The sequence below is a fragment of the Poecilia reticulata genome, linkage group LG23 (genome assembly GCF_000633615.1).
Source record: "Poecilia reticulata strain Guanapo linkage group LG23, Guppy_female_1.0+MT, whole genome shotgun sequence".
NCBI lineage: Eukaryota > Metazoa > Chordata > Actinopteri > Cyprinodontiformes > Poeciliidae > Poecilia > Poecilia reticulata.
The window spans coordinates 12,488,771-12,511,860 of NC_024353.1; the positions used below are offsets into that span (position 1 = coordinate 12,488,771).

General features: G+C 40.8%; 2 protein-coding genes across 5 annotated transcripts in view; both read left to right on the forward strand.

Annotated features, from left to right (window-relative positions):
* The first annotated feature begins 226 nt into the window (after positions 1 to 226).
* LOC103459582 (uncharacterized) lies at positions 227 to 8,138 on the forward strand. The gene is made up of 3 exons (XM_008401255.2): positions 227 to 418; positions 3,605 to 4,543; positions 5,648 to 8,138. Exons 2-3 carry the CDS (start codon positions 4,177 to 4,179, stop codon positions 7,174 to 7,176), a joined length of 1,896 nt encoding a protein of 631 aa, XP_008399477.1. The 5' UTR covers positions 227 to 418; positions 3,605 to 4,176; the 3' UTR covers positions 7,177 to 8,138.
* A 4,537-nt stretch (positions 8,139 to 12,675) lies between these two features.
* The window catches only part of caprin2 (caprin family member 2), a 22,279-nt gene continuing 11,864 nt past the window's right edge, over positions 12,676 to 23,090 (forward strand). For 3 of the 4 annotated variants that reach the window (XM_008401250.2, XM_008401251.2, XM_008401253.2), the window contains exons 1-12: positions 12,676 to 13,175; positions 13,617 to 13,867; positions 13,942 to 14,004; positions 14,086 to 14,172; positions 16,092 to 16,330; positions 16,907 to 16,989; positions 19,057 to 19,170; positions 20,000 to 20,034; positions 20,118 to 20,348; positions 20,473 to 20,514; positions 20,601 to 20,729; positions 21,513 to 21,597. In XM_008401250.2, the coding sequence (XP_008399472.1) occupies positions 13,628 to 13,867; positions 13,942 to 14,004; positions 14,086 to 14,172; positions 16,092 to 16,330; positions 16,907 to 16,989; positions 19,057 to 19,170; positions 20,000 to 20,034; positions 20,118 to 20,348; positions 20,473 to 20,514; positions 20,601 to 20,729; positions 21,513 to 21,597 (1,348 nt within the window). In that variant the 5' untranslated portion in view covers positions 12,676 to 13,175; positions 13,617 to 13,627. The remainder of the gene's footprint in view (positions 13,176 to 13,616; positions 13,868 to 13,941; positions 14,005 to 14,085; positions 14,173 to 16,091; positions 16,331 to 16,906; positions 16,990 to 19,056; positions 19,171 to 19,999; positions 20,035 to 20,117; positions 20,349 to 20,472; positions 20,515 to 20,600; positions 20,730 to 21,512; positions 21,598 to 23,090) is intronic. The other variant, XM_008401252.2, reaches the window with a different exon arrangement.

Below are 23,090 nucleotides of genomic sequence, written 5' to 3' on the forward strand. Positions count from 1 at the left end.
ATCGATCATAACAACAATATCCCTCAGTGCTGAGGTATCCTGCTGTTTTGATTGAGCAAAGTAGGAGGGTATACCACTCCAAGATGGCCGCCGTATTTCCTGCAAAGGAGGGTATACCGCTCCAAGATGGCCGCCGTATTTCCTGCGCCGGAGCAGCCAATGCGGGGTCTACACTTATATTATGTATATGGAAGAGGGGGAGGAGGAGGAAAAAGAAGAAGACGGTTTGTCCCCGCCCCTTTTTGTTTTCTGCAGCGAGGTCCTTCTCAAGTCGCGTGACCTCAGTCTAACTCATGTTTGTGGATTTGCCCAGCGTGCATTTTGGCAAAACTTGCTAGAAGTTCATGAGCCGAAAAAACAGGAAGTAACTTTCAAGTTGAGAGCAACTGTACGCCTTCAGTAGGAACCAGCAGAATGAGTAAGTGCTTGTCTTTTTTGTTCAGACCACCGAGTGAACACGCAAATGAAGTTATCCTGCTGTACAGACCTGAAAGTGATTCAACCCCAGTTTACTTAACAGAATTAATTCGGAAACGGTTTGCGTCACAGCATTGATATAGCGATGTCTTTTTCACCAGCGTTAGATATTAGAATTTCCATCTGCAAACGTTTCTTACGTTAGGGGGAGCTAGCAGATTCCTGCCCGTTTATTGTGTTTAATCTGATGGTTCATCTGCTATAGAAAGCTTCTAAAACCAACATGGTGCCCCATATCAAAAAATTGGCCAGGGGGAGCATAAACTGAAACAAAATGAGAACAAAATGACAGTCACAATACTCTTCCACAATTTAAACAATTATACTAAGTGTGATATATGTTCCAAGGACTCTCATGTCAAAGTAATTTAAGACTGATTGTCCACAATACCAAGTTGGAAACAGGCCCATTTTGTAGTTTTTGGTTAATTGAAGGTTTAATTGTAAGCACATATTACTTAAGCTCAGTGAAAAACAGAAAAATCTGGTCTTGTCTTCAAAAATTATCTTTTCATTTCCATAAATTAATATGAAATCTATTTAACGATTAATACATTGGTAAAGAATCATCTGATTCCTTTTGGCCACTTTCTTGAAACATGTTCCCAATAAAACGGAAACCTATTGATATTTTTGAGTCAACATGGTTAGAAAAATATTTTAAAAATATTTTAGAATGAGGACACATTCAGAAAAAAATGAGTTATAGACTCTGGGCAAAGGTTAAAACAGGTAAAGCTTACAGCAATGCTAGAATTTAACTTCTTTAGGTAGATTCTGTGTGTGTGTTTAAAGGACTCTTGAGAAGAAAGTGATTTGGGAGCAACCAAATAAAATTCCGACATATTAACCCGAAAGTGATTCTAATATGGTACAACAGCAGGAATAGAATTCACCTCTTGGAAAAGGCATCAGGTTCTTATTGTTATGAAAAAGAGGGTTGAGATATACACGCTCAAAAAAATAAAGGGAACACTTAAACACTTAAGTGTACACTTAAGTGTTCCCTTTATTTTTTTGAGCAGTATATTTTTCCAATAGGAAAATGTATGAAAGAAAGAATGGAAGATTGATAACAGAGTCTTGGCTTCTGTCTGAATAACATGCAAGTCTCTGCAGAAATGGCACTAAAAACTTTTGCATATTCTCCAGAAGAAATGGAAATATTACATTTAGAGAGAAATTCCTCATAGCTCAGCAACATAAGACATTATATTTTTATTTGTCATTATGTTTCTGGAGTATAATGAAATTGGAGTGGTACCCTCAGTGATGATTAAATAGGCAAAGTCTTAATCAGTCCTTAGGGTGCAACATAAGAGTGTAGTGTGTTTGCAGGGGGGGCAAAGCAGATGGAAAGTGGACAGATTAATTTCACAGCTCTTGGGCGGACCAGGGGAAGCTGTTCTTTAGCAACGTGGTTGTTGAGGTACAGTTTGTGTTCTGGGTGGGATCAGCAACAACTGGACTTTCTATGCAGTCTGCCAGTATATATTGGGTCCAGATTTGGTAACTGACTCCCCATGACCCAATGGGCAGTTTTCACAACCCAGGCCAAGTCCTTTTTGTCCTGGATTGTGCAGTTGCTGTACCACAGTCATACTGAGGCAGAGGATGCTCTTAATCATGGTTCTGTATTTCTTGAGCATTTGAGCAGGAAGTCCAGCCCTTTTCAATTTCCTGAGGAAGAAGAGTCTTTGTTGGGCCTTCTTTGTCAGAAAGAAGTGTTCAGTGACCAGGTTAGGTCCGAGGTGATGTGGATGCCCAGAAATTTGATGTTGCCTGCGCACTCCACTATCTCGGTTAAAATTCTAATAGGTGGGTGCACTGTCTTCCTGGACCTCCTGTACTCCAGTAAACACCTTTGGTCTTGCTGGTGTTAAGCACCAGGTTGTTCACTGAACTGGGACAGGTGCGGGATCTCTTATCTGTACAGCAGGGGTGCTCAAGTCCAGTCCTCGAGACCTACCATCATGCAACTTTCAGATGCATCTCTACTCCAACACACCTGAAACAAATGAATGGCTTGTTGCTGATCCTGATCTACTGGAATAAGGATTCATCTAAAAGTTGCAGGACGGTAAGCTCTCAAGGACTGGACTTGAGCACCCCTGCTGTACGTTGCCTCATTGTTTGTCAGACCCACCACAGTGGTATCATCTGCAAATGTTAGAACCCTGTTAGAGGGTTCTAACAGGGTTCTAACATTAGGGTAATGGATGACTGTGTAGTCATCCATTACTGTGGATGACTACACAGTAATGGGTGAACAGAGTAAAAAGAACTGGACTAAGCACAAAGCCCTGTGGTGTGCCTGTATTGAGGACCAGGGTGGATGATGTTCGGTCTTCTATTCTCACCACCTAGGGTCGGTGGGTGAGAAAGTACCTGATCCAAAGGCACATTGATGTTGAAAGTCCCAGGTTGTGGCGCTTCAGTATCAGCTACTCCGAGATGACGGTGTTAAATGTTGAACTGAAGTCATCTGCAGCATCCTAGTGTCAGGATGCTGCAGACGTGTCAGGGCTGTGTGTAGTGCAAAAGAGACGGCATCCTCTATGGACCAGTTCCTAATAAGCAAACTGGTGCCTGTTGTTAAACTGTTCCTCAATGGTCTGCCTGTACCTATGTTTTGCCAGCCGTATTCCTTTTTTCAGGTCTCTTTGGGCATTTTAGTGTAGGCTAACTTGTCAGATGACCTGTGGAAACTCAATAGTGACTGTATTTCCAACTGCGTGGTATGATGGCGTGATTGAATCATCTCAGACCAGATATCACTACCAAGATTCAAGAGGGAGTTAAATTTACTAAGGAAAATGACAAAGTAGTGATCCAGTTACTTGTGTAAGTAACTGCAACAGAGTAGATTGGTGAAAGATTACTTGCAAGAGGATTGTTTAGTTTTTGTATAGTGAAGAAGGTTACTGTTACTAGTCACACTGATTGTCACTGGATGAATTCTTGGAGATGGGACAACTACTTAGTTTAGCTTCAGTGAGAAACTGTTGGAGTAGATGGCGAAGACTCTTTTAAACCAGGTAAGAAGCTAGGAATGTATAGATTTGTGCATTTAGAACTGTGTTTCTACATCTAATCTTTAATTGGCTGTTTCTTTTTATTTCCCTAGACAAGTCAAGTACTTCCTAGAAGTGTGGGTGTTCCTTCGGCCAAAAGATGATTCATGATCCTCTGTGAAATTACATGCGGCTATAACCAAGGAATGACATTTTGTCATCATGTTCTGAAGATTACAGAAGCTCGTCATTCTACTTAGAATCAACTGGACTTGGCACAATCATAACAGAAAATCTCAGGAACCAAAGACCTATCAATTTCACTAAAGATCAAAGCAAGCACTACATTCCTTCACTCAAGCCATGGAGAGCCTTACTCTTTAAAATAAGGATCAGAGCTAGAATTTCCATTTCACAACTTTGCAATTTGGACGTCTCCTAGAGAAAACAGTTCTTACATGTAAGGTGGACAAAAAGGGACAAACTAACGAATGCTCAACTGAATGGGCCTGCAGTCTTTGGTGTGTTTTAGTGTCCCTAAGCAAGAAGTACTTGGAGGCTCAACAAAGGATCCCTTTAACAATTTAGTGACAGAGTCTCCCCATTCAGACCAATATTAATTTCACACCAATGTTTTAGTTTTATAAGAAACGTTCTGAAAGATTCTCAAAGCTTCTATCAGAAAATGTTCTTGCGTTCGTCTCTTAATTGTCAACCATCCACTGTCGGTGTCTTTACAGACAATATACTGACAAATGACCAAATATGTGAATGGATTGCTACCACGGTTTCCGAATTTAGGTACGCAAGAGAACATGGTGTGTTCACCAACAGAACCTCTGAGCAACACGACTCTCTGCCCCAACCTAAAACCAGCACATCACCTCCCACTTTGGTAGTCAGCCACCCCCAGGCCTCCACCTCTGATAAAGACAATGAGCACAAGCAAAGTTCTAACCTAACCGTTTCTCAGCTGGGCTCCCTCACAGTTGGTCAGTCACCTGAAGAAGATGGTTTGAGGACAACTACAAAATCAAGTTCTGAGAAGAAAGGTGAGCAGCCTGGTGAACCACATGCCAATTATACATGTAACCTTTAACCTCCAGAGGTGTCTTTGGATGGAAGACAGATGGCATTTTTCTGAGGAATAGACTAAAGTATGAGTGCATCAATTAATCAATCCCAATTTTCTTAATTGTAGGATATCAGCCAATACTTTCATGTACAACCGATCTTATCTACCTCTGAAAAGACCTGAAAATCAGCCAGTGAGCCCCTATTTGTGAGAGGTGGCAGACTGATGACCTGCCCACATCAGCACTGCATGGTTAACAAGTTTCAGCAACTTTTCAGACAAAACAAATCAGTATCGGCCAAAATCAGAATAGGAAGATTAGGCTTTTTGGTATTGATGGCCCAAAACACTGCAATTGGTGTACTCCACTAAAAAAATTTTTTTAAGCTAATAGAAAACATTTGATCCAAAATATTATGAAGCTGTACAATTTTTCAACATTTTTTTAAATCTCTTTTCCAACACATTGCATAAACCTGAACAGGTAAAACTGTTCAGGTTTTACCTGTTCAAGTTATGGTGTCATTTACAAGAAGGAAAAGATGTCACCAGTGGTTGATTAGCAGTAGGAGTGCACCAATTTTTCTGGCAGATAACCAATCTTTAAAAAGCCTGACCTGCTGATTCCCATGTTGGCCAATACCATTTTTTTTTGTCTGAATCATCACTTAAAGTATTAAGAAAGTTGCCGAATTGACAATAGTGGGGTGAGTATTGTTTACTGCAAATGTGCAGACATGGTCTGGTGAGCAGGTCTGTCAATAAAACCTCTCTCACAGGAGAGCAAAAGACAACAGTATTGGTTTTTAGACCTTTGGGGTAGATGAGATTAAGGATGAGATCGGCTTCACATGAAGAATCGGCTGATGACCATTCTCCCAAACTTAAGGAAATCAATGCCAATGAATTGGTGCACCCCTACTTTCCAGATATGTTTATGGAGTAATGATGGAAGTTAGCATAAGAAAATGACAAAATGTTTAATCATTGTTCTGGAAAATGTACAGTTTTTTCAAGAGTCAACTGACAGTTATTGTATTGTGTGTAGGTAACATGTTTTTTAATCTTTGAACTCCTACAGAACACTCACAGATCCTGTCAGAAGTCTCCAGTACCCATGGGAAGGATGAACAGAATCCTGTCGTTAACACTCCGTATTCTGTTGAAACTGCTGATGAGTCAGAACATCACTTGTGTATTAAGAGAGATCTTGGAGGGCAGACACACCACTTCTATGAGGAATTTAGTGAAGAGTCTGATGAGGAGAGTGATGTTGAGTTTGAAGTTGTACCTGTAATAATGTCAGACCTTAACCCTGAACTGGTGGATGAGGAGCCTGCTTTAGGAAAAGTGATGCAACATGACGGTGATCATGAAAACCAAATACACCAGCATGATGTTAGTGCAAGACAAAGTTGTGCACCAAAGCTGGTACCAGCATCTGCATTTTCCAAGATGGCCATCTTTGACACGCCAGATGATCAAGAACAAGCCATTAGATGTGGTCAGGTTTCCTTTGTCGCACTCCCCTGTGGCAGCCCTGATTCAACATCAGGACAAGGTGAGGACAGTTGTCCCACTGAGGACAGTTGTTCTTATTCATCTGGTCCTGAGTGCAACTATATGACTGTGTCCAAGGAGCTGTACAAGAGCATATCATCTACCCAAAGAAAGACTGACCACTGCATCCCCGAAAACGGCAAGAATGTGCAAATGCCTCCAGATGATGGTATAATTGACAACCTGGCTTTGGATGCGGAAGATAACCACTGCGAGTCAGAGATGAAGAAACGATCTCAAACTTCAGAGAACTCCAAACAAAATGATGAAAATGTTGTGATTATTTTATCTGACTCAGATGAAGAAGGTAGGGAAATTCACAATAAGGCAAAGATGGCTTTGACTGCAACTTCAGTAGACTGTGGCAGAGGTTCTAGACAAGAGAGGAACACAGAAACTCCTAAAGTAGCAACATTGTACAAGAACCAAAAGAGCAGCAGGTCAAGAGTGAGTTGGCAACAGTCTGACAATGAAGAGCCAACAAGAGAGGTTATCTCAGTGGAAGCAGAGGACAGTGACGACTTCTCAAATACAGGTGTAAATGTTTTGGTTCCTGAAAAGAAAAAACAGAGAACAGTCTTTAGCCATCCCAGACGGTTATCAGAGGCCGAAGTCACTAAAAACGACTGCATAATTGATTGCATGACTGTTAAAGAATCTAAATCTGGTGAGCCGGCTACACTTGTCAGGGTACCCAGAAACCCCAGGCAAGGGCCACGTGAATCCATGTCAATGGCAAAGTCTTCATTTACAGAGAGGGATAGGATTAGAGTGCAACCTGACAAACCTGCCTCCATCCCCACTAGAACTCATGTAGAAGCCCACAGGAACTCGCATAGAAGCATCATGCATGCTTCACCATCTCCCTCCTCTGCGATGGATCATCGCTTCACTCCTGCAACGTTTCCATCATCTTCAGCTCCTGTTCAGTCAATGCAAGTCACCAGCCATGCAAGGAGAAAAGTGTTTAGAACCTGGAAAGATCAGCATGTCCCTCTGCGCAGGGAGAAAAAACACAAGAGGGCAAATGCCTTCACACATCCTCGCTAGATGGTTCATCAGCAGCTTAGATGGCAATGGTTTTTCCCATTGCCATCACTGATGATGATCATCAGTGATGATCACTGAGAAAAATTCCATTTGTTTATTTACATTTTATTCATAATTCTATTAAACGGTGAAATATGTGTAAAGTATTATTCTGGATGTTATAAATATATCTTATTGTCTTACTTCCAGTATTGCATCTCATTGTTTTTTTGGGACAAATGTAAATTTGAGATGCCACGTCTGAATGTTTTATCAACCTCATGTTGTACTGAACATTTGACTTAAATCCTGACTGCTCACCTACACTGAGTTTTGTTCTTTTCCTCAAGTGTAGCTTTGACTTCAAACTTAAACTTAATATTCCTTCGGAGCTGTATCACTGCTGTGTTTGTATTTCACCACAGGGTAAGCTGGCATGAAGGTTTTATTTCTCTATGATGCATTATGAAGTAATGTTTTTTTCTACAGTTAAATACAGCAAAGCAAAGTAACTGAAACCTAGAGGAGAGTAAAGGTTTTTACTGAGAAATGAAGTCTGACTAAGCATTGTGTTTGTGTTTGACTAGTATGGAGAAAATCAACCTGTGATTGGGTCGTTTACAAGTTATCTTCTTACTCTGTGATGCAGTCATATATCAGGGTCCGTATTTTCAACTTTTCTCAGTTCTCAGAGAGCTCCTGTCTTCGCTAAATGGTTCGGTCAAGGAGTCTTAGCTTGGAATGACAGCATTTATTAACTTTGAGAGGAGGTGTGGTTGACCCTGTTCCAATGTATGGGTGGACCTCATTGCTAAGTGTGATGCTCTTCAAGAGACTGGTTGATCTACTTGATTAATGGAGCATTACTACCACCAACTGGTAAGAAATGTAGACCAAATGTAAGCCCCGACCTCTTTGTAAGGGTAGGGGCTACAGAAAAAAGAAGAAATCACACTATTAAAATTACACTCTTAAAAATGGAACATAGTGTGGTAGTTTTTGTGTTGAATCTAATATATGTTATTATGGTCTAGTATTGTGTTTGGTATCCTCATTAGCTGCAGTAGAACTACAGCTATTTCAATTGGGGTCCGGTCTATCAGGGTGAAAGAAATGGCATACTTAAATATATTTTAAATGTACAGGTCCTTCTCAAAAAATGTGCATATTGTGTAATTATTTTCCATAATGTAATGATAAAAATTAAACTGTCATATATTTTAGATTCATTGTGCTCCAACTGAAATATTACAAGTCTTTAATCGTTTTAATACTGATGATTTTGGCATACAGCTCATGAAAACCCAAAATCCCTGTCTCAAAAACTTAGAACATTTCAGCCGACCAATAAAAGAAATGTGTTTTAATACCAAAAAAGTCAACCTTCACATAATTATGCTCAGTTATGCACTCAATACTTGGTCAGGAATCCTTTTGCAGCCTTCAATGCGGCATGGAGGCAATCAGCCTGTGGCTCTGCTGAGGTGTCATGGAGCCCAGGATGCTTTGATAGCCTAAAGCTCATCCAGAGTTTTGGGTCTTGCGTCTCTCAACTTTCTCTTCACAATATCCCACAGATTCTCTATGGGGTTCAGGTCAGGAGAGTTGGCAGGCCAACTGAGCACAGTAACACCATGGTCAGTAAACCATTTACCAGTGGTTTTGGCACTGTGAGCCGGTGCAGGTCATGCTGAAAAATGAAATCTTCATCTCCATAAAGCTTTTCAGCAGATGGAAGCATGAAGTGCTCCAAAACCTCCTGATAGCAGCTGCATTGACCTGCCCTTGATAAAACCCAGTGGACCAACACCAGCAGCTGACATGGCTCCCCAGACCATCACTGACTGTGGGTACYTGACACTGGACTTCTGGCCTTCTGGCATTTCCTTCTCTCCAGTCTTCCTCCAGATTCTGGCACCTTGATTTCTGAATGACATGCAAAATTTGCTTTCATCCGAAAAAGTACTTTGGACCACTGAGCAACAGTCCAGTGCTGCTTCTCTGTAGCCCATTTCCTGCACATGCCTGTGCACGGTGGCTCTGGATGTCTCTACTCCAGACTCAGTCCACTGCTTCCCCYAAGGTCTGGAATCGGWCCTTCTCCACAATCTTCCTCAGGGTCCGGTCACCTCTTCTCGTTGTGCAGCGTTTTCTGCCACACTTTTTCCTTCCCACTGAGGTGCCTTGATACATCACTCTGGGAACAGCCTATTSGTTCAGAAATGTCTTTCTGTGTCTCACCTCTTGCTTGAGGGCGTCAATGATGACCTTCTGGACAGCAGTCAGGTCAGCAGTCTGACCCATGATTGTGGTTTTGACTAATGAACCAGGCTGGGAGTTTTTAAAARCCTCAGGAATCTTTTGCAGGTGTTTAGAGTAACTTCATTGATTCAGATGATGAGGTTAACGGCTCGTTCAGAGAACCTTTTCATGATATGCTCATTTTTAGAGACAGGAATTTTGGGTTTTCATGAGCTGTATGCCAACATCATCAGTATTAAAACAATAAAAGACCTGAAATATTTCAGCTGGTGTGCAATGAATCTAAAATATATGAGTTTAATTTTTATCATTGCATTATGGACAATAATTAACTTTATTATCCATCCATTTTCTTTACACCTTTGTCCCTCAGTGGGGTCAGGAGGGTTGCTGGTGTCTATCTCCAGCTAGCATACTGGGTGAGAGGTGGGGTCACCCTGGACAGGTCACCAGTCTGTCGCAGGTCAACACAGAGACACACAGCACAAACAACCATGCACACACCTAGGGGCAATTTAAAGAGACCAATTAACCTGACAGTCATGTTTTTGGACTGTGGGAGGAAACCGGAGAACCTGGTGAAAACCCACCATGCACAGGGAGAACATGCAAACTCCATGCAGAAAGACTGCGGCCGGGAATCGAACCCAGAACCTTCTTGCTGCAAGGCAACAGCTCTACCAACTGCGCCACTGTGCAGCCCTAACTATATTACAATATGCAAATTTTTTGAGAAGGACCTGTACTTCTCAAAAAGTACAGGTCTATCATTTTTAGTATGATAACATACTAAAAATGTACTATAGAAAACTATAGTACATTTTTAGTATGTTATCAAGTGGATATACTTAAGATTATACTAAAAATGTAAAGTACATTTCTAAAAGTATATTTTTTCTGAAATATACTTAAAATTCTAATAGAATATAATACTAAAATTATACTTTGAATAATCATTTTAAAAATGCACTTTGCATGTATTTGTATAAATGTGTATATATAGATGTACATTTTAAAAATATATTACAAAAATATACAAACAATACTTTACTGAAGTTGTACTTTTGGTAATATTTACAAATATGTTCTATCTATATTTTAGTAAACCTCAATAAATCTCAAAATAAATTCATTTCAATAATATTTGTAAGTACTTTGTAAATGGTGTCAAATTAGACTAATTTTATTTCAATTAAAAACTTTCAGTGTTTCCATACATGCTACTTTATGCTAATAAAGTATGTCTTACTAAGTGCCTTAATATTTTATATTTTGTTAAAAAGGCCAAAAAGAAAAAAAAAAATTAATTCTTATAGTGGAACTTTCTGAAACGTTTAACAAAGTAATAAATATTTTGTTCATGCCTCAAAACATCAAACATTGACAGTTTAGTGACAAAGATTCTACAGCAAGAACAATACTTGTTCTTGACACTAAGTGTAGAAGGTATTTTTAGTTTGACATCTCTCCGAATATGATCTGTTGTTTTCAGTCAGAAGCTATCTGTACCCACTGACTGGAACAAAATCTTGTGAAATTGCAGAAGCTTATTAAAACAATGCATATTCACAGCTAAAGGCGGTCCACAAAATAGTACAATGTGTGACCTTTTAATTTTGGTGGCGACTTTTTTTGGCCAGGCAGTGTAATAATAAACTTTCCTTTGCACATTAGGATCTGAACAGCTCTGAAATGCAGAAAGGTTTGTTGCAGATGGAGAAGATGGGATGGCAAAACTGAGCAAGAGGTTTAGTACCGCACAACATACTGAGACTATGTTCCCACGTTCAGGGTGTAACTGGACCTTTTGCGGTATTGTAACGCTTTACATCTGTGTTTCCCCATCGATATGCTGTATCTACTGGGAGCATGTTGATGGGGAAGGAGAGAATGTGTGCTCACACTCAACCTGGAACCAGTTTGCTTTTCTTGCACACAGAGGGACTAAGCTCAGGAACAAGAAAACAGGACACAGAATGGAACAACAGCTTAAGAGGCAGTTCAGTTGAAACACATGATGATGATGATGATGATGATGATGATGATGATGATGATGCATTGCAGGTAATATCACAAAGTTATACTGCTGTCCAAGAATACAATAAAAACATGAGGCAGCCAAAGTGAGAGAAACTGAACAGGACATAAGAAATAACCAAGAAATAAAACACTAGAGAACTATGTTAAAAAACTAAGTAGAAATGTACAGTGAGCAAAATGCAAGAATAAACTGTGAAAGTTAATGCATAGACAAGCTACATGGCCAGGTCTTTTGCACAATTATTTATAGAAGGGACTGAACAAATTATGGTAAGACCATAACTGAATCCAAAACAGTAGATTAGGATAATTAAAAAAAGATAAAGGAAATAAAAATTCATGAATGGGAACACTATGAAAATAGACCTCAAGGAAAGAAATAAGACGGCCACAACTATGAAGCATAAAATATCCAGCAGAGGTGAGAAAAGGAGCCAAAAAATGTGAAAAACTATGACAGGCACTTCTTCAACATATATTAATCAGTTTGGCAGCAACAGCTAAATAACTATAATGAGTAAAGCAAGTTCTGAGAAGTCAGCTCAGTGTCCAGGCAATCAACAGCCTGCAATCAGCAACTCTAATGGGGTTAAAAGTTGGCCAAGGGAGGAAATCCCTTGGCGTTTTGTGTATAGCCTGTGGCTATACACAAAACGCACATGTTTTAACCTTAGTGGTCTGAATTTCCTCCCTTGGCCAACTTTTAACCCCATTAGAGTTGCTGATTGCAGGCTGTTGATTGCCTGGACACTGAGCAATCAACAGCCTGCAGTCACTGCTGGTGAGATCACTGCTCACCAGCAGTGATCTGGTGAGCATCAGTGCTATCATCAAAGATGAAATATTGCAATATTTCAAAAGATTTCACTCCTAGTAATATCTAGGATACTGCAAAAATCCCTCAAGCTCCCAGGACTCTGGTAGAGAACCTGAGCTTGAAATGAAGATCCACCTTCTGCCCAGGAGAGAGACGGCTGGGTCAAAGAGTAGCTTTTATATAAATATGTATTCACTACAAGAGCTTTGAGCATATATTTAATGTTAGCAGTAATTTGTACTTTTACTACCTGTATTCTAATTCACTCAAAGGCATCCATACATTGACTTTCTTTAGATCTGTATCTGTAAAAGATTTTGAAAATAATTTATGATTTGTCTTTAATTTCACAGTTATACAATAACAGTCTATGAGGAAAAAATATATTTTATGATTGTAATATGACAAAGTGTTCAAAGCATATATTGTCTCTCGTAAGACAATGTAAAATACTTCCTTGTGGGAGATGAACTGTTTTTGTTACTCAGTGTAAACCTGGAGATACATGGTCACTTCCTTTTAAATGTCCATCTTTGATCCTCTTTTTGTGCTCTTTATTCGCATTTATTTTCATTATTCGATTGTAGTGGGAATTTGTGCATTTAATTGGAATTGGAATTGGAATAATGTGCTTTCTATTTCACTTTTTAGATTATGAGTTTTGCTCTCCAAAAGCAGGGCTTTTAATTTGCTTTCTGTTATGAACGTGTTACCTTTAAGGGGACAATCAACGTGAAGTTTCCAGAGAATCAGGTGCTTTGAACCGGATGTGTTCAGGGTGGATGCTGCCGCGTCTGGCAGAGTATATAAAGGTCTGGACACGGTATGACCTGGATGTTCCCAGACAAGACTGTGGGAGTGTAGTTGAAGCGGCGTCTCTGACGGAACGGACAGGCGCGAGGTGCGGTTGTTTGGTTGTTTGGTTGTTTGTTTGTTTTGTTGTGTTCTTAATTAGCCCAGCACGTGCTATGATCAAAGCATGTGGAGAAAGTTTACCTCGCGCTTGACGTGTGGAATATTTTAAGAAGTTCACATGAAAGCTGACAGGAGCCAAGCATAATTGGTTCCAAATGGAGTTTTAATTACTTCACAGATTAAACTTCCTCTTTCTGACGGCATGAATCAGAACCAGCCGCCAGGAGAGTCAGCTGGATAAAAAGACAGTTTTTACCGCATTTCTGTATCTTTTGTTAGGTTCTGAGCTCCAATTGTCTGCGGTTCTGTAGTGTCTCAAAATGCACCGTCACTGCTCTGGCAGCCGCCCAGCCTGCGCTCAGCCTGCCCGGGTTGAGACCAGTAGCTCCTCATTCCTCCTCCTGTTACCCTGTTCCTCCTCTTCCAGGAGTTCTCATCATGGTGCAGCTGCCTCCGTCCCATACCCTGGCAGTGACCCAGGACTCTGCTAATGGGGAGGACAGGCAGGGGGAGCAGCTGGGTATTATCAGTAGCTCGAAGGTGGAGAACCTGCCAGAGGGGCTGACCAGCCCGCAGGTCAGTCTGGAGGCGTCCACAGCCTACCATGGCTATGAAACATACATAGAAGATGGCCTCATCTGCCTGAAGAACAAAGTCCGTAACTTGGAGAAAAAGAAGGTAAAGTGTCTTTGCTGTGTAGTAGGTGAAACGAGTCTACTGAACTGGTCATCATGCATCTTATTTATCCTCAGCTGAAGCTGAAGGACTACCAGAAGAGGCTGAGCCTGGGGGACGTGCTCAACAAAGATCAGATGGTGAGACCAAGTTGCTAAGCAAATAGGAAATTGAAAAATTGCAAGTTCTTATTTCCATGTATTCAGATGAGTGTACTGTAGGTTGCTGTAGAGAAGTATGACGAGGTGCTCCATAACCTGGAGTTTGCACGGGAGCTGCACAAAACCTTGGATGGTCTTACCCAGAATGTAAGTGTTTTTATGTTTGCTCAGTTCCAGGGTGGTATGGAGCTTCTTTTGTATCTCATCAACTTGATAAATTAACACTTTGACATTCCACCATAAATTTCAATATATTCATATGCATGAAATTTTTTATAAAAAAATTTTTGGACACCTTTGTTGCAATTGCCACAGTTGTGGCAGTATGGTCTGAAACACACAAATTGTGAGAAAATTGAGCTGCTCTTACTCCTCCCAGGGTTAACTAGAAACAACCAATCAGAGCCAGGAGTCGAGACTAAACCCCGTCATCAGTCTTGTGTGGTATTGCTCCTCCATCCCTCTACTCTTGTTTTCTGCGACCGCTGCAGCTTTTCCCAATCAGCAGATCTTATTGTGAATGCTCAGGCTAGTTAACATAGCCACCAATGATGGAGATGCAGTTTTTCTATAAAAATTACATACTGCAGCTTTGAAGTGACACTTGTCCCCAAATCAACTTTTTTTGCTGATAAACTAAATGGCTTGTGTAAGGTTTTATTTTTGTTTCTGTGCAAATTGTTGACATTTTTGTGCAATTATTTTAGTTTGACATTATTTGGCTTAAAACTGTTTTACTAATGGTCTCATGGGTCAAACAGTTTTTGGGCAGTTGAATATTCCTCTTGTTGCAGCAGTACGGTACAACCCCCTCCCAATCCCTCTCTCTCTTGTGGTGAGTCAGGAGCTGTAGCGAGTGTCGCCATGGTGAATACCAACAATAGCTTTACTCGGCTTTACAAGTATTTGCAATGTGGACACAGAGTGGAATGGGACTGCTCTGCTCTGACTGTTGATGAACTGCTGACTGTCAGACTGAGGAAGGAGGAGAATGTAATGGAGGATAATGGCCGCTCTCGCTGCTCGCTCAGGGCAGACGGGCTGAAGCTGAGCTGCAGAGCGTCGTCACCAACTACACAGTTTCTAGATTTATCACTAGCTGCTGTTTTAAAAAAGTTACTAGGATTCTGAAAAATTGATAAATACAGCAACAAAGTGGATAAGGTGACTTGGTGCTTCTTTTGTTCTGATCACAGTCCCACTAACCCCTCTCTCATCCCCACATTCGGCCTTGGCTACGCCCACTTTGCTGAATTTTTAAAAAAATGTATCGGATTTGTCAGGTTATGCTTTCAGAGGTGGGTTAGATCCATCCATCCATCCATCTATCTCTCTATCTATCTACGCTGTTATCCCATTGGGGTCGGGAGAAGTGTTGCTGCCTATCACCACCTTTCAGTGGGCAAGAGGTGGGTTTGTTACACTTTATGTTAATTGCTTACATGGCTGCAAAGGAAATCCTATCCTGTTTTGGCGGCCAGGGCAAACAACCCTGCTGGTTCCAAAGCTCCACCTTAGAGCGTCAGTCCTCAGCCAAGCTCCGCCCTGCGGGGGCTGCACTTAACAAACACCTGGTGGAACTGCATGTCTGCTGAGCTTATCATATGAACTACAACACTGTTGCCTCAGAATTGTCATAACAACTACAACTTTGTTATGATGTACTGAATGGAGAGTGTCTCCATGATGTTATTAAAGAAACGGAAGCCAAAATCAAAACATTGGATACAGCTGTGAAATCAAGTTTATTTTAAGATGTTTCTGATATATACATCATTTTTATAACTGAAGGTAATATAGCTACTTGTTATACCATTTTATAGCACAATGTGCCTGAATGCATAATATGTCCCCCACCCCCACTAAAAAAAACCTAACCATAATTGAGTTTTGGGGAAAAATGAGATGAATATAATGAATAGTATTAACATTAAGAATTCTTCTGTAGAGTTTAATTTCTTTGGTATCGACCATGCACATTAACATTTCTATAAATGAGCCAGAATTAGCCCAAAAGCCATTTTCCTCTGTTGTTCCTGGACAATGAGTGAACATCTTGCCTGCAGTTGCTAAAGGCCCAGAGGAAGGTGGTTAAAAAGGAACAAATTGCAAAGATGGAGACTGAGAGGAGGCATCTGGCCCTGGTGCTTCAGTTTCAACACCTTCTTGGTGGCCTACAGCAGGAGCACATAAGGAAAGACGTCATGGCAGGATGCAATCATGCACCCTACATCCCAGCTCACCAGCTAGACAGCCTGAACCAGCTTGCTGCTATGGTGGGGGTCAAAAGGGACGGCAGAATGAGGTGAGGTGCCACTCTTGCACATGGCTTTTCATTTTCTATACTCACTATTTTGAGGAACCACAGCCACACTGCAAAAGTGATCAACGAAAGTCTTTAGTGTAGTTGCAGGTACTTTTCAAGTGTATTGGTTGAAAAGTTTGTCGACCTGTGGTTGACCTCTCAAGAAGGCAAAACAACACAGAACATTATTGTTGTTGACCAAAATTACTCTTGTTTCAGCCTGACAGCCAAGAGTCCAGAAGCAATTATTCCGGTTTTATTCTAGAAAGCTGGGAGCTGCATATGTGACACAGCACGGAGTATTGAGTTCTTAATACAGCTCCTTGTATTTGTCACAAAATAGATTTGAGTAGTTGTGAATGTGGGCCTTTCCCCCAAAAATCTTTAAGTTGCTTAGTTCTTGCAGCTGAAAAGAAAAACATTTTCTGTTGGGGGGGGGGGGGGGAATTATTTCATGTTTCAAACAATTTCAAGTATAGAGTAGCTTCTCCCATAGGCTAGTTTTGCAGAAAGGTGTAAACTATCTGAAATGCCACCTGTTGACATCTTATAGCCCCTCTTTGCTTTGTGCTGCAGCTTGGCGGAGCAGATGGACCAAGCTGCCCTGGTCTACATAGACCTTCTGGATGGGAAGGACAAACCTGTTGCTGGATCCACATGTGAGTTATACTACGACAGATAACTGTCATTTCTGGGGAAAAGGCTTTTGAGATTTGGGTTAAGGTACACTTGTTTTGCTTTCATAGAATAACCAGACTTTAAATGGCATACTTGATGTTTGAACTCATAATCCCATGTTGAAGATCATTTAATTCAGAAGGAGGGGCTGTGGAAGGATGAAGACTTCATGTCTGCAAAATTTTATGGGTCAGGACATGATGGAATCGGCTTTCTATGATTTAGACTAGAGTTATGTTCACCTGTGGTGCAGCTAGAACTGGTGGAGAAGGTTGCTCCTCACAAACATCCCTGTTGTTTTTGCAAGTACTTTTCTTGGTAGGAGACTTGATACCCCATCCAGCTATCGCCCACAGCAGAATTCGGGGAGAAGCTTCTTAGCTGGATTTATGAGAGGAGAGTCACCTGGGATTAACGACCTCCGACCGAGTGTCCCATCTCACTTCATTCCATAAACTAACTTATTAGCAACCGGAGCTTAAATTGGCTCCTACCGACCACGCTCCTTAACAGTCACTCTCCTCTTTTTCACAACGGGCTCTTGGAATTCGCCCAGGTTTAATTTACCTTCTCTAATTTAGCATTAAAACAATATTAATACAAGTATTTTACATTGGGTCTTATTCAATTACTCAAAATGTTTAGATTTCATTCTTTAAAACTTTCTGCAGGCTGGAAACTTATTTCCCCCTTTTTCAGGAAGCCTGCTGTTCCTGTTTCATGACACTGTCTCTGTCTGACTTTGATTTCTCATGAATAAATACAAAAAAGAAATGGAATTAAAGCAAAGCTTGCACGACACAAAACATAAAAGCACAATCTCATTGATCTTATTGAAGTTCGATTTTACTGTTAGGTCTAGTGTTACTTTATATGACTAATTTTGAAGGCAACTTAATGAACTTTTACTGCTAAACTAAAATGTCCAGCATGGGGATAATGGGATGATCTTGGATTATCTTGACCCTGAATGCACACAATCCGCCTGCATCTGTCTGATTATAATGTGCAGTCACTCTTGTCTTGAATGATAAGAAATTGCATCATGACTTTAGACCCACCCACCATGCAATCCTGTGTAGATGCATCTAATAAATGTCTGGAGAGGAATGAGCTGACTGGTGTTTCCTTAATCTGAAAAGAACACAATTGTTGAAACTTTACCTTTAGGAAATAAAATACATTTAATAGACTCTAAAAGGTGTGGGCTGGTTTAAGAAACATCTGAGAACATGATATACTGCATGAAGTTTGCATTTTCCTAAGAGGCAGTGAGGGATGTAAATGACTTCAAGCATTGCATCATGCAATGATATTAATCCAGGGTATCTCTCTTTATATTATAAGCCTGGTGGGCCACCAGGCTTTGCCCCCAACTCCCCACACCAGGCTTAGGTTTTTTTGGGGGGGTTTTCACATATTATTTTTTGCACATTGGGAACAGTGATGGTAAAGACTGATTAAGATCAGTTTATAACTGATGCATTGAACTAGGCGGGAGGGCATGCTCACCAACTGTGCTTACACCTGCCCATGGCTTCACATGATATTATGATGCCTTCTCGTGTACCTCTGAATTTGTACCTTAACTTTTCTTTACTGTGGGCTGCTGGTGAACTGCACTGACCACCAGACTTGGCAGGATTTCTGGTGAAAAGCTCAGTAATAGAACTGTAATATTTATCAAGAACATACCTGGAGTGTTGTTTTGGTTGTTGTCCACTGGTGTGGACTGGTGATGTGTCCAGAGTACATTCTGCATCTTGCACCAGCTGGAGATGTACGTTATCCACACACTTCTACCCTACAAGGATTAGGCAGGTACACATGAATCATGTTTTTGTTATAAGTGGCATATCAAATGTAGTTTTCAAACATTGTTGCCCTGTGGAGAGCGACAGGTGGCACTCAACCAAAGTTACCATGCTGTGATATTTATAGAATTAAATCATTGGCTCACTATGCTATAAGCTTTTTAGTGTTTTAAAATCATAACTTTTTGAAAATTTTGTTATGCCTTTGGTAACCTGTTTGTGTTGTTACTTCAGATAAGCTGCTGAAAGATGAGCTCATCAGACTGTCAAAGTACAATTTCTTCAATTGTCTCCCACCTCCACCCACCAAAGCTCCAGAGTTGTCTCCGACCTCAGCCAACCCGAGTGGTAAGATCATGGTTGCATAAACGTTGAACCAGGAAGTGGACTTCAAAATATTTAGAAACTCTTACCCATATTTGCCTCTATCCAGGCATGTTTAGATTTCATAAGAAAAGCTAAATGGAGCTGGATGTTTTTTTTGGTTTGGTTGCTGTCAAACTTAGTCTGTTTTTCATGCAAAATTTCTACAACAAAAAGTGCTTTAGAGGATTAAAAATGGTTTACTTTTAAATGCATAGGATCTGGAAGACTATTCCAGAAAATATAGTAGTTGTTGTGTGTTAGTTTGATGGCTGGTTCATCAGAACCAAGGACACTGAAAAACTAACAGGTCAACAAATTTTTAATAATACAAAAGGTGAGGGAACAAAGAGGTATATATATGAATGAAGGGAACCTAGTATACTTTAGGTGCCCAAAGTGGGTCCTGGAGGGCTGGCATCCTGCATGTTCTAGTTCTCTCCCTGGTGGTAGAAACGACCTTCTCAGCAGGTCAATGTTCTTCTCAGGACTTCTACTGAGCCATCATTTGATCCAGGGAGAGAACTAGAACTTGCAGGGTGCCGGGACTCCAGGACCCACTTTTGGCACCCCTTCTGTAGATACTTCACTTTCACATGTCTGTGTTATTTTTCTGCTTCTTGGCATACTTGCAGTTGAGGTAGGAAGTAGCTGTAGTTAAGCCTGATTATTGCCTTCCCGTTCATTTCCACTCAAAGACCTTGACCTCTTCATGAAACAAGATGTCCAGTTATCTTATATCGTTGCTTCTGACATTTATGCATACAAAAATGGAAAATTGCAATCATATTTTTCTTTTGTGCCCTTCTGTCAGCCTTAAAGTCGATGCCTAAAGAAAATTCAAAGGAGGTAAAATCATTCATTCTTTTCACCAGTGTAGTTTTCTATGACAGCAATTATACTCAAAAACCTGTTTATTGGGTTTACCTCAGCTTTTCAACAAGCTCTACCTGACTGATTTGGAGATTTTGAACAGTCAGAACTGGAAGGAGGATTTTCAGGCTGTGAGGGAGCAGGAGCCTCCAGATAGCTGGGATTCAGAATTCCCAGATGGACCTCTGTCACCTCAAATTGCAGTTAACAAACCATGGAAAGGGGCCGCCACTTTCATACCTAAGGTTGTCCAAGTCTCCTCTAAAAAACGCTCTACTGAAAGCAAACAGGTGAGCTTGAACATGTCCAGAATAGATTCAACTTACAAAATGAATGACTTTCAATTTATATACCTAAAGTTCACCTAAAATGTTGTTTGCTAATGATTACGTGACTTTATAAAATTATCTCCAGAGAAAAGAGAAGAAAACCAAAGGAGAGCAAAATGCCAAGTTGGTGAGTGTGTAACATCAACATCTAGTTGACTGAAGAACTGTTTCTACATGCTTATCTGCTGTGAGACTATTTCTGGTTCCCTATAGCCCAACCAAATGAATTTACTGGTGGAAGTTTTCAGCTCCCCCTCTGCCTTACCCAAAGACCCCCTACTGCGGAAGCAGCACCTCGAGGACCTCATGACTAAGATCCGTGGCTCCTTCAGTTTCATGCAGGTGGTCTTTAACTGTGTGTAAATCTAATGAGTATGGATAATTAATTTTCCTATTCCCCAATGAAGGTGAGCAGATGTTCATCTTGACATAATGGTTTCAGGCTGCTGGAACTTGTTTATAGCTCTAATGAATGCATCATGGACACAGTGTACTGGTCTCTGAACATGTAAACATAAAGAACATCAGTACTCTAGTTTGAGAATAATACCAGTAATTGGTTTACTGGTAATATTTGAAATGACCAAAATTACCCAGAGGAGAGGGAAGATTTTGTTGGAACCTGAGTATATCAAACTGATCACTATAGGATTGAATTGGGCCACATAAAGTCAGCCTGCTGGAGTTTAAAACTACATATTGGCATCATCAAGTTGAGTGATAAACTAAAGTGAATGCCTCTTCATCATAGCACCCGTTAAAGAGATGGATATACCGAAACATCTGAAAAATTTTCAGATGTTTGGTCATTAATTTCATAAAGGTGAATCTTTCTGTTTTTATGTAGATTCTTACACTTGGCTGATAATGAGCATCCAAAATGCAGTGTCTCAGAAAATGTCAATTTTATATACTCGTTATAAAAAGGATAATTTAAACAGGAATGCAAGTCTTCTGAAAATAATGTTCATGTTTATCAATGTACCATGGCAAAGTGACTGTCAACCTGCGGTCCTGCTGAGGTGTGATAGAAGTCCAGATTGCTTTAACTGCCTTCAGATCATCTGACCTGTTGGGATTGGTGTCTCATCATCTACTGGTAAATAAACCAGCTGTTGTTTACAGGACTCCCTCCTAGATGGTGAGACCTCTGTGACCAACGGTACTCCCAGGCTAAGTAGGCTCTCATCTGGAGCACTCTCCCCTATAGGTAACGGAGAACACAGCCAGTCAGTTTTGTGGTCGTTTTTGTCATTTTTCACTCTGATTTAATCACATTTATTGGTGGTTAATGATTAAAAATGCCATAGTAGCAATGTGCTGTGCTTAGGTTTTGTTGTGGTCAGAAGCTTGCATACATTCTTTGTGGGCATAAATGGTATTGTTAACGAGAGCCACGGATGGATTGTAAAGGTGCGGGATAATAACCACTCCAGGAGGGAATAATATTGATCTTCTTTTAATGAAGATAACCAAACCGGAGTAMAACTGGATAGTTTACATGCTCTAATGCCGATGCAGACAAACTTTACACGTCCACACCAGAGTCAGTGAGCATCCAGAACTAAAACAAAAACATTCCCCCATAACACACAACCGCTGCATGCAGAATTCTGTTAACAAAGTACATTAACAGTAACGCACTTAAACTCAGATSAGCCTAGTTAGTATGGGAAATAATGCAGAGATAAGCAGATGCATACACGTACTACACTATCCCCGCCCCCTTTCAAAAAACATCAAACTACTATGGCATGCTAAAAACACACTTGCAACATTACTGGCGCAAACTTAAATGTTACTGGAGCAAACTTTTTTTTTTTTTTTTTTTTTTTTTTAGCTTTCAACAACCTGCTTAGAACTTTAAAATAACTCATCTCTTAATGAAGGATAATTATTCAGTCCAGTCATTTTGATGGCGTGTAGGGGCCCGTATTTCTTGACCCTTAAGAGTCTTTTGAACACGGGGTCCTTGTTTGTCTTCTTCCGATCCAGAGGTATGTGGTTCATCTTGCTGCTGATGTTGCACAGCCAACTTTCTTCTGCGGGCTGCAACCTGACGCTTGCCCCTTTTGCCTTAGCAGTTTCGGCGACCCAACCAGAGCTTTCCTTCCGCCGTCACTTCTAGGCTCATCTGGTGCTGGTGCAGGGGAAGTGGTCATGTGTTTGGGTAATGGAACTACATCTTGGCACTGAGGAAGAACCACATGTCTTTGTCGTCTGACCCATGCTGGTATGACATCACTTGTGTAAGGCTTCAACTGATCGTGGTGCATGACCTTTTTGTCACGTTGTGTTAAGTTCTCATATAGTACAGGTCCAAGCTGGGCTTTAATAATACATGGGCCTTTCCAGGGGGGCTGCAGCTTGGGGCTAAAGCCCAACTTCCTCGTGTAGTCCTTTACATAGACCAGGTTCCCTATATTGTCCCCATAACCTGCATTCTTTGGTACGCAGGTTATGGGTCCTCTTCTGTTTGAGCTGAGCTCCACGTAGATGCTTCCGTGCCATGTCATGGACATCGCCAAGGGTCTTTTCAAGATCATGAACGTACTCCAGGGGGTCCTTTTCACTTCACGTTCGTTCTGCAAGACCAAGCCAGATGTCTTGTGGCTGAACTTCTCTCCCCAGCATCAGCATATTTGGTGAGACCAGAGCGGTGTTCAATGTCAAAATCATACTAGCTTAGTTCTTCAAGCCATC